The 11,523-nt window shown below is 40.0% G+C and overlaps 1 protein-coding gene across 1 annotated transcript; it reads left to right on the forward strand.

Annotated features, from left to right (window-relative positions):
- Positions 1-174: 174 nt before the first annotated feature.
- LOC308320161 (5-hydroxytryptamine receptor 3C-like) lies at positions 175-8,732 on the forward strand (the record flags this gene model as incomplete). The annotated part of the gene is made up of 13 exons (XM_080770479.1): positions 175-183; positions 566-619; positions 1,198-1,218; positions 1,324-1,401; positions 1,682-1,723; positions 4,400-4,504; positions 4,777-4,821; positions 4,976-5,082; positions 5,529-5,698; positions 6,106-6,269; positions 6,517-6,727; positions 7,735-7,923; positions 8,257-8,732. 13 exons carry the CDS (start codon positions 175-177, stop codon positions 8,538-8,540), a joined length of 1,479 nt encoding a protein of 492 aa, XP_080626605.1. The 3' UTR covers positions 8,541-8,732.
- Positions 8,733-11,523: the final 2,791 nt, after the last annotated feature.

Genomic DNA, 11,523 nt, shown 5'->3' on the forward strand with positions numbered 1-11,523 from the left:
AAGAACATTGCTAGTTACCAGTGACTTGATGGTGTACCTTTATGTATGTAACAGTGGGCTCAACAGACAATTAATATTGTTATCAGTTGAATTATGTTCATAAGGGTGACTGTGATGTATGTATGTGTATTTTAGGGAGCTCCTGGAAAGGAGGATTTGGAGGAGGCGATGACAATGACAGAGGTAAGTATGTTATGGGAAATGTGATTCCTTAAATTTGTTCTCCACCACTGGTACTGGGCCTGATAATAGTTGCATGATGTCTGAATCGGCTCAATTGCTTTGGTAGTTGAATGTCTTACACTTTGCTCTGACTTTATGGTAAATGCAAGATGGGGGGGGGGGTACCACATTTCAAAACCATTGACTACTGTCTCAAGGGGCAAGTTAATTGCGTAGGACGCTTGCACATGAATAAATATTACAGTTCTGTTAGGCTTCGTTAACTAAAGTTTCACAGTGCAGATATGTCAAATAACACACACAGTTAATAACTTAAGCACAACAATAAACATCCAGCATTAGATGTCATTTACCAAATTGAGGTTGCCTGTGTTTTATACAGGTCGTGGAGGAAGAGGCAGAGGAGGACGAGGAGGAGGATTTAGGAGCGACTTGGGTAAGAACACATTTGGGCTGCATACAAATCTGTGGTATACTATCGATATTACTGCGCATGACAAGTAAAGACAGTTGCCAAGGGATGCCCGCTGGCCAAGTGGCCCAGGCTCATGCTACATGGGCTCTGGCCTGCCAGGGCGTCATGTGTTCGAGTCCCGCTCATGACTACTTTTGCTGCGTGTGTCTCCCCATCTCTCTCCCTCTTTACTATCCATCTTCACTTGATACTGCCAAAGGCAGAAAACTCTTCATGCACGCATGAATGCAAAAGAGAAAGGTGTATTTCAGAATTAATCAAGTAAACATACATTTTTATGTGCAAGCCTGTCAAAACAGCTGTGCTTTCACCATACAGTAACATTAACTAATTGTACCGGTAGTTTTACTCCATTAACCCCTCCATTTACGCCATTAAACCCTTATACATGCTTGTAATGTATGACTGAATCAAGATTACATTATTCTGGAATTCTATTTTCAAGTCTCATGAAGCCCATACTGTACATGTGTCGGTGACATTGTTTCACAACACATTGATAGCTTAAATATAGCTAAACTTTTGCCCTTGTTTTGCAGGAGCTGATGAGAAGGGGAATGGTAAGTACCGGTACTAGTAGTATTATTGGTGTTGACTGTTGGCACTCTTAAAAATGTACATGTTTATATTATACTATGTCTGAGTTGTGTATTGTGTTTGTTTAGATGAAGCAGGTAGCGGCTGGAACAGTGGAGGAGGCAGCAGCTGGAACAGTGAAGGAGGAGAGAGAAGAGGAGTCAGAGGTGAGACGGGCTGTGGCTGATCTACATATAATTCATACTGGTGAAGTAGCTTATTGAAAGAAATCCATGTGAAAACATGCTTTAACAAGACAGCCATTGAAATCAGTGGTTCTTATGTCACCCCTCCCACCTCTCAAACGTCCCGCTCCAAAAGAGCCACAACCAAAAATGAAATGAAAATTGAAAGGAAATATAAAGCAAGGAAGAAGTTAAGTATACACAGTAAAATAATATGTATCGGGTTCTTACAGCTTATGACGGTAATATTTGTACTTGACAGGAGGCAGCAGAGGAGGTCGAAGTGATGGAGGATCTACAGAAGGTAACTAAGGAGAGAGGTGGATTAAACTAGATTAACTGGGCCACTGGACTGTCCATAAATTAGTTATTGAACTGATTGTATTATTTTTTTCTTCCCAGGGTTTGGAGGTGGAGGAAGAGGAGGCAGAGGTGGCTTCCGTCAAGGTATACTTTTATTAAAAATTAAGTTCTCTGGTAATGTTAGTAAATATTGGTATAAAGTTTGTTAAAGTCATCTCTATCTGGAAAATTCCACAACAAGCTTGTAGAATCCACAGTCAAAATTGACTGTGGAAAAAAGACAGTCCTGAAGTGTCTTACATTAATCATGGTGTATTGCACCACCATTGTCCCACCTGCGCCACTTCAATTCACAATTGCAACATAAATAAGTCCTGTATTGAAATTAGTTGAAGCCTATAGCTTGCTTCTTAGCAGAAATGGAAATTCAAAAATATATGTCAAAAGATATAAAAAAGAAAAATCGTGACCTGAAATTACGAACGGATGAGCGCTTCCTGTGTATACAAACGACTTACAAGCCCCCTGTGGGATGGGTGTAAGTTACAGTAATTCACAGTTCTCTGAAAAGCAGTTTGAAAAGTATAGTAATGCCAAATATTTTGGCAAGTATAGTATATTGCTACATGTACAGAGGATGTATGGATAAGTGCACGTCTTCTTTAGCCAAAACGTCACTAATATGCGTTTTAGATCCTCTTAGCAGAACTTGTATTGAACTGTACTTTCCTGTGCTTTATATTTGTTAAAGTATCCAATCAACAACTCTACCGCCACTAGAGGACAGGCTTTCCCTCTATTTGAGGAGAGCAGAACAACATGGCAGTGTAATGATCTTTGACAGTTTATATTAATTTGCACAACTATCCTCAGTACTAGTATATTGACTGTTCTTATAATCATATATCTATGAGGGATGTGACATTTAAGTTTTAAAAAAGGGTGTACAGTTAAAGCTGCTATAAGCAATAATATGTCAACATTTTAATGACTTTTTTTTGTCTCTGACACATCTAGGGGCCATGCATTCAAATATTTTCTTGGAAGCGTTGTCATTGGTCGATTTGCCTGTCTGCTTCCTGATTGGTTTTGATTTGGCTCTGAGAGATGTAGTGGAGTAGAAGTGAAAGTACTGGAAATTGAAAATACTCAATTAAAGTACAAATACCTAAAATCCACCACAGCTGAACATTGTTGTCCAAACATGGCACGCACAGGTAAATAGAAAAGACAGATGTAGAAAACCCACATGATTTGGTGAAGGTTTTACCCAAGTCACGCTTTGGCTTACTTTATGCTGTCTGTGCTACTACATTATGACACAAATTTAATTTGGGATTAGCAAGAGTTTGTAAGTACCGGTAGGTATTAGATTATATCCTTCTGCATGATTTTAGAAATGTTTTACAATTCTGCAATAATTTATTTCTGATTGAAATGAAGAAAAAAACCAAAACAAAACCTATGTAATATTATATAATAATATATATATTCTGCAGGTAGTTTACCGTACCGATACTTTACTTTAGTTGACTTTACTTTACTTTGTTTGGACAGGACAATGTAGATTAATGAACATTCAATGCATGAAAGTGAATTCAATCATTCATACATATCTGGAAACGTGCCAGATTTAGCTAGAAGCTCATTTCCATCCTCAGTCCCCAACTCCCCACACATCAATCCAGATTGATTGTTTATGTAAAATACCATTGCATTGGTTATAAATGAATCTGTGATCTCCAGTCATTTGGAAACTGAAATACACTCAGACGGCGTTGAAAACACAGAACTGGAAATCAGTTTGATGGCTGACAAGAATTCTAAACTGAAGGTAAATGATGATTTCATGGTGCATACTGTACTCATGTGTACGTTAGTTGTAAGACAAAAAAAACTGGATTAAGCTCTGATTGTAATAAACACTTCTGTCATATTTAACTGTTTTCTATTACTTAACCAATATGTACATTTTAGCTACTCCAGCCATCAGTCCAGCCCCTTGTGATTTTGTGCATCATTACCATCAGTGTCATGAAAGGTAAGCGGTGGTCTTTATTCATATTTAATTATTTTTGCTTCAGTTTGGCTGTTATCTTGCTCCAACCACCACCCAAACATCTACAAGAATCATGGTGGTTTTATTTGTCACTAATGTAAAAGCCGTGAAATGTTAATGGGACTTAATTGTTTGACAAATTGTGATAGTCAGTATGTCATGTCAATCTCCCAGACTCCCCAGTCAGAGTTTGAATGAATGTAAAATTACGTGCAGGATGTAAATTCCTTGCAGATGTGAGGGGACTTGATTTAATTCACATGTTTTATATTAATTTTAAAAGAAAATACTCTCACCCTTACGCCAGTGTTCCAGCTTGTGATCACCCTGCCCTGTGCCAATATTGGCACCCGTGCCAAGGTTTCCTATACCCCTGATAATTTAACATATTAAGCTCACAATGTATTCCAATTCACCATGTGAGCTTAGTATATTGGCTATATTCACCGTTCATTGTACAACAAGGTATACAGGGTTTACGTCGTTAATCAGTTCACTTAAAGTCTGTAAGAGAACAAATAACCACAGCATGATCCTGACCAGAGTCGTCCCACAGTTCCATGCGATGCCAACATTGTATTGAAGTGTACACGTCCGGATCCCCTTGCTCTCCTGGAGGCTCTGGGACCAGTCTTCAACATGAGCAGCATACGACCCGTCCTGAACATGTCCACGCCCACCAATGTCACCACATACTTCACCCTGTCCGCTGTCCTTGGTGTGGTACGTATGTCCTCTGACCTCTTAGGATCAGTGAACATTATTCTGTTGACTCCAGACACACCCAGAGAAACAAGGGGTTTATTTTATACTGTATAGCATTTAATTTAGTTCAAGTGTTGAGCTATGCACAGTCTGCACTTTCTAGTTTCTTTCTTATGTCAACTGTCTATGCTTGATTAATAGTCTTTCATTTCATAATTTCCATAAAATAATAGTTCCTTATATATTTTTATTATTTTCTTTTTTTATATATATATAAAAACTGAAAACAGGATGAAAAAGCTCAACTTCTGACTACCTACTTCTGGCTCATTTTTGTGAGTATATTAAACAATGCAAACAATTACTTGTGGCTGACCACTATCTTCTGACGTTACTGTATTTCTAACACTGCAGTGTTCTATATTCTGACAACAATGTAACTGTCCAAAACTCAGTAATGACAACACAAATACTCTGGTGTTGTTCTAGATTTGGGAGAATGAGTTCTTCAGCTGGGACCCGGCCCAGTGTGGCATGGACAGGATTACTCTACCCAAAACAACATTTTGGATACCAGATGTAGTGATCAATGAATTGTGAGTTCTATATATATTTTCTTGTCTTTCTTTTTTTTTTTTTTTTTTTATTTTGGCTTTTTGCCTTTATTGATAGGGTACAGTCATTTTTTGGACAGGAAAGGGGGAGAGAGATGGGGAGGAAGACATGCGGCAAAGGCCGACAGGTTTGGGACTCGAACCTGCGACATGCCGTCAGGCTGGATTACCGGCGCTGGATTACCGGCCTAGGCCTGTGTCAGTTGAGAGATGTATAGGCTGGCATTGGCCAGTGGAGCCACGTGATCAGTCTGGCTAATGCCAGGCTGATGATGAGTACTGAACACGAGGAATGACTTTAAAAGACTTTACAAAATATGAATACAAAAAAACAATTGATAAAAAAAAAGAAGGTAATTCTGTTGTATGACACCAGTCTTTTTCTCACCATGATGAACCTGCTGTTCTGCTTTGTCCCTGTATTGCAGCATGGATAAGAATAACGCCCCGTCTGTACCCTACGTTACTGCCTTTCATGATGGCAGGATAAAAGAGGAGCTGCCCATGAGGATAGTCAGTTCCTGCCGCCTTGACATCTACACCTTCCCATTTGACGTCCAGAACTGCACTCTCACCTTCAATTCCTACATGTACCTTGGTGAGGTGCACCGCTTGCTCAAGAAGCCTGAAGAAGGGCTCCTCCTCATCAGCCAAATGTCAAATTATTTTTTGTTTCAGATAGGCTACAAATAGTTTTTGGTTGTCCCCTCACATACTTTATAATACTAGTAATAATGGATAATAATGAATCATGGACGTATAGGTATGGATATATGTCAAAGATTTTAGCTTTGAGCTTGTAGATCTGATACCTTTAATACTTTTGTGTGACGTTGTAGTATGATCAAGTACTACAGTATATACTATATAGGGTGTTAATTTGCGGGAAAAAAAGTGAAACACAAAAGGTTAACATACAGAGAGCTGACAGGAACACATTATGATTAACCTTTTACCTCTTATTGTCTTGCCTAATCTTTCCTTTGGTCCCTCTTCTGCTCTCAGAGAATGAGGTGAGAGTGAAACTTGGGAAATCAGTGGAGAAAATTCTGGAGCGTTCCAAAGAGGTGATGACAAAGATGGGAGAGTGGGAGCTGATGAACATCACATACACTAAATATGTCCTATATTTTTCTTTCGGAGGAGGCATTGATGAGCTTGCATTCCATGTACGTTTAAATCTTAAAATTGTTGCTTTTTTCCCCTCCAATTTAGTCCTTATGGTAATTAATTCCTTCCCACAGACATTTGTGTGTTGTCTCTGCTGTTGTATCCCATTGAAGTGAGGAGTCAGTGAGGAGCCTCCACCGAGAGGATGTAGAGCCTTCGTCCTACTTCCCACACCCAACACTGCTGAAGCCTCAAGCCTTTACCCGGAAGCATTGAACCTATGAATGGTTTGTTCTTGTCCTGTAGATCCAGCTGAGGCGCAGGGCTACTCTCTACGTGGTGAACCTCATCATCCCCAGCTGCTTCCTCATCACAGTGGACCTCTTCAGCTTCCTGCTTCCTCCTCAGAGCTCCGACCGTTCCTCCTTCAAGATGACCCTCATCCTGGGCTACACAGTCTTCCTGATCATGATGAACGACCTGCTGCCTGTCACTGGAAACGGCATTCCTCTCATAAGTTAGTAATACAAGCTCTACAGGGCCAGGCGTAAAGGCCAGAGGACTAGCCTGGGCAGCATTCCATTCCGAGTTTATGATCCGGCCGGGAGCGGATGGTAACTTTCGTCATGTTGTAGTCAATGATTTGTAGTCATCTGGCAGGAAACCACAAGGCGGAATCAGAAGTATACCGTAAATACTTCCCGCGATCATAAGTTTTGTTTTTATTTTGCATTTATGCAGCGTAGTTTAGCTGATTTAAAATATATAAATGTGAGTGTACTTTCCAGATACTATTTAGCGTCTGAATACCTTTGTTGTCCCTCTGGGAAATTATATTTGATTGGGTAGGCCCTAAAATTATGATCATGGGGGCTTATTTTGGGTACTTCTGATTCCGCCTTGTGGTTTCCTGCCAGATGACTACAAATCATTGACTACAACATGACGTATTTTACCATCCGCTCCAGACCGGTTCACACAGCCATTTTGGAACACAGGCCAGGCTTTCTTCCGAGGTGGAAAGCCTGTTGACGCGAGGTTACCAGAGGACTAGCTAGCCTTCTGTGAGGCTTAATGTCATGTTTCTGAAGGACCACGGATTGCGTATGCGTGCGCGGTAATGTCCATACATTTCCGCACATATACAGGAGACGATGCTTCCTGTATCTGTATCCCGATCTACTACTGTTTGTGTTCAAGAAATTATTGTTAAATGTGAACGCAAATAAAGATGTGTGTCTGTGTGTGTGCATGCGTGCGGCCGTGCGTGCGTGTTATTATTAACACTACATATATATACTATATGTCACGAGGACTTCATGTAATTTCCTCCTGGAGAATTTTGACTTACACAAATCACACAGGTGATTAGGCTACTAGAGAAGGACATGGTTCCTAAATCTTAACGATGCTGTCTAGTCTGTTATCACACAGATAACTGTAACCCTTCAGATGTGCTGCATGAGAACCAGTATGTTGACTTCCGTCTGCTCTCCTAATCTCCCTTTCTCTGTCTCTTCCCAGATGTGTTCTTCTGTCTCTGCCTGGCTCTGATGGTGGCCAGCCTACTAGAGACCATCCTCATCACCAATTTCCTGTGTGACTCCAGTTGGAACCTCACTCCGGTCCCCCACTGGGTGCAGGTGTTGGTCCTACATTCGCTGGGCTCTCTCGTAGGCCTTCCTCCAAAGCCCAAAGAAAAAACGTACTCAGGTATGTGAATAATGTGGTTTAAGGTAGGCTATATAATAATAAGGTATAATAATTTATTCCACTGACCCAAGTCCACATTTATACATATGATTATGTTGCATCCTCAATGGAACGGAGATGTTCTCATAAAAACAACACGTTACAGAAATGTCAGGAGATATTTACATTTCGTTGAGCAAACATGCACTGAATTAGGAGAATATATATAGGCCAGATGATGTCAGTTGAGAACTTTGCCGTTTGTATACACCCAGTCAAAGCCGGTGACAGTGATTTAATTTATTTACTTCCCATGCCAAGCTATTTTATGTCATTTGAATACCTCTTAACTAGAAGTGACTGCCGGCCCTCTGGTGGCGGTGGAGGGCAAGGCTGATGAGCAAGCTCCAGAGGTAGAGGATAAGGCCCTGGAGCAGCTGAGGAGTCTGGGTAAAGACCTCCAGGCCATCCGCCTCCAGGTGGAGCAGCTGACAGGGAACCAGAGCTCTGAGGAGTGGCTCCAGGTGGGTTTCATCATTGACCGCCTGCTCTTCATCTTCTACATCATCTTCATGTCAGTCAGCTTCATCACCATCATCTGTTTCTGGGCCAGCTATGTAGCTGATATGTCATTGTAGACAGGGACATACATTTATAAATTGCTCAATCTTTCATAGTTTTGTGTTACTTTATGTGAAGGCTTTGTTGGCTGGAATTTGAGTTAACACTATCAGACACACAAAGTCCCATAGCCTACAAGTAGATTTGCTTAAGTCATTTGATGTGGTGCCTTTGGATCTTGGTTTTGTGTACCATTGTAGAACCTGGGGCTGCACTTAGGCAAAACAAGTTAACACTATTAACATTCCTTGAAAAAAATGGACTAGTTTTTGATGATTGTAAGAGGAACATCCCTGTCCTTCTTGCACCCTCTTCTCTGTCCGGACGTTGATTGAGAGACAGATTCCACCTGGGTAACACAGCTGAAGATGCTTGAGTTATTTGTTCTGGTACTATTTAAAGGAAGCAAATTGATTATGTTCCCGACTTACAGGAATATTGTCTTTCAGTTTCAGTGTGTTCAGTTGTGTGTTAGTTAATGTTTGAGTTACTGTTGTTTTGAGGAAGGGCTTTTGTTTGGCTTTTGTTTGTGATTATTCAGGTTTGGTCAGTAAAGTCTTCCAATTTTAACCTATAACTGTTCTCTTCTCTGCATTCATGTTGACCAGAAGTGCTCAATGTTGCTCAACAATGTTCTCAGTCAGATATGGCTTGAAAGAACATTACTTTTGCCTCAGTCACCAAAAGTTCACAGTATTATATTATAAGCACATTTGTGAAACAGAAATGCTTGGTGTGAGATTAATAACAAAGGTCAGTTAATAATACAAAAATGCATGGTTTAATCCCAGAATTCACAATGCCCGATGCAGCACCAAATAACCTATTGTAGGTCTAGTATTTCTATTACTCATGCAAATATCATAAAACATGATTTGTGAAAATACATTCTTGAACATGATCGACTGTCCAAAGATACGTATATATTATACAGTAACGTAACTGTCCAAAGGTGCGTATATTTCTATATATAAAGGGCCAGATCAAATTGTAAGGGGGCATCAGGTGTTTGTGTCAGTCAAAATGTAGGCCTACATTTAACCTACAGTATTTTGTGTAAACTATCACCAACCCCCTCAAATTTGTAACATGGGAAGTCTCACTGTCTTCTTAACCATTAAGGCCTATATGTCTGCACTCTGCAACCACGTCACTACATTATGTCTGCACTCTGCAACCACGTCACTCACAACCTCACTGTTGGATCAGTAGCCGATCATTCTAAACCAGGGGTGGGCAACTTTGACGATGGATAGGGCCACTATATTTCCTCACTCACTCCAGAGGGGCCACATTGCATATTACTGTTCTAGCAAAAAATAGCCGATCTACAAGCTCAAAACGTGTCGTGGTGTGATGCATTTTGAGCTTGTAGATCAGCTGTTTTTCTATTGGAATCCTGAAAAGTAACATTATTTAATTTCAAATGCATTTAATTATACTTATGTAATGTTAACTTTATACACTAAATACAAATACATTGGACATAAAAAAGAATAATTTAGACAAGTAATTAAAGCGGGTCATGTTTTCAAATCAATAATATATCAGTATTGTGATATTAACCTGAGGGCCACAAGTGATGGTGGGGGCCGCATGTGGCCCCCGGGCGCCAGTTGCCCATGTATGATCTAAACTCGGCAACAAAAATTTGGATGCTTAACTTTGGTCCATTATTTCTCCACTTTAATAATACCATATTGGAATTTTATTTTATATCATTTTAATCCTTGATTAGTCACCTTTACAACGAGGTATAGATTAAAATGACCAGGCTTTCATGGAATGAGCATAAAATGAAACTGGGTCGATTTGGCTACGGTATTGTAAGCGATAATGTAAGCGTTACATTACTGTGAAACATCAGCATCACACAATTTACAAGAAGTATACACAATTAGAGAATGTAAAATAATTATTATTATTGTTATTTTGATCAAAGTTTGCCTGTTATCTCTCGGTACCAATATCAACACCGCATGGAATTGTGGACAAAACCTTATCCGACAACAAAATATTCAAAGTTTTGGGTCTGAGAGGCTAAATGTCATAAAATGGTGGACCATGGCTCAAATGCCAAATAAATAATGGGCCTTGGTATGAAAAGGGTTGCAAACCACTGGTATAAACCATTGGTTCTCAAAGTGGGGTCCAGGACCCCCAGGAGTTCTTGGGAGGTTTCTAGTGGTCCACAGCTAAATGTGTTCATACAGCATCACAATCATTTTAACCACACTTTATCCATTTTATACATTGACCAATGTCATTAACCCTAGAACACTATACATACAATTGTCACACCATCATCTTACCCAATGTAAAATATTCCGTAAAAAGTACAGCCACTTGAGGTACCCTTCTTTAATATTTCATCAAGAATGTATGTATTGATGTTTGTAGTTGGTACCATGGGAGAGACAACAGGCAAACATTGGTAAAAATAACAAAACATAGCGGATCTACAATCTCACAATGTGTCAATGGGGGCGGTTGCAGTACAAGTGAGACTTCAAGGATAAGGGATCTCTTAAGGCAATGGCATGGTGATTGGTTTAATTATTGTAACGCCCAAACCACACCTATGCATAATGTAACGGGTAACGGAGGTGTTTTAGGGATTTAGACAGACCAAAATACCAACTTTAGTGGGGGAACACCCCTTCCCCACTGCTAAATCCTCACATTGTGTAATGCTCGAATGATAATGGAGCCCATAGTCTCTCCCCATGGCTTCTGCCTGGTGGAGACTATAAGTAGCCTATGGTTAACCCATTTAGGCCTGATGCCGATTCTAAAAACACCTTCTAAAGCCTGACCTAAATTTTCTGAAAAAATTCAAATATTTATATAGCAGCATCAACCTTTAAAACATTTTGAATACTGTACATACAGTATGTGCTCTGTGCTCATATGCACAGCTTTGCGTGTATGAGCACGTAATGTGTTCGGCTGATTGGCTGAGCACGTAATGTGTTCAGCTGATTGGCTGAGCACGGAATG

Source organism: Protomyctophum bolini (assembly GCF_963924005.1).
Source record: "Protomyctophum bolini genome assembly, chromosome: 8".
Classification (NCBI taxonomy): domain Eukaryota; kingdom Metazoa; phylum Chordata; class Actinopteri; order Myctophiformes; family Myctophidae; genus Protomyctophum; species Protomyctophum bolini.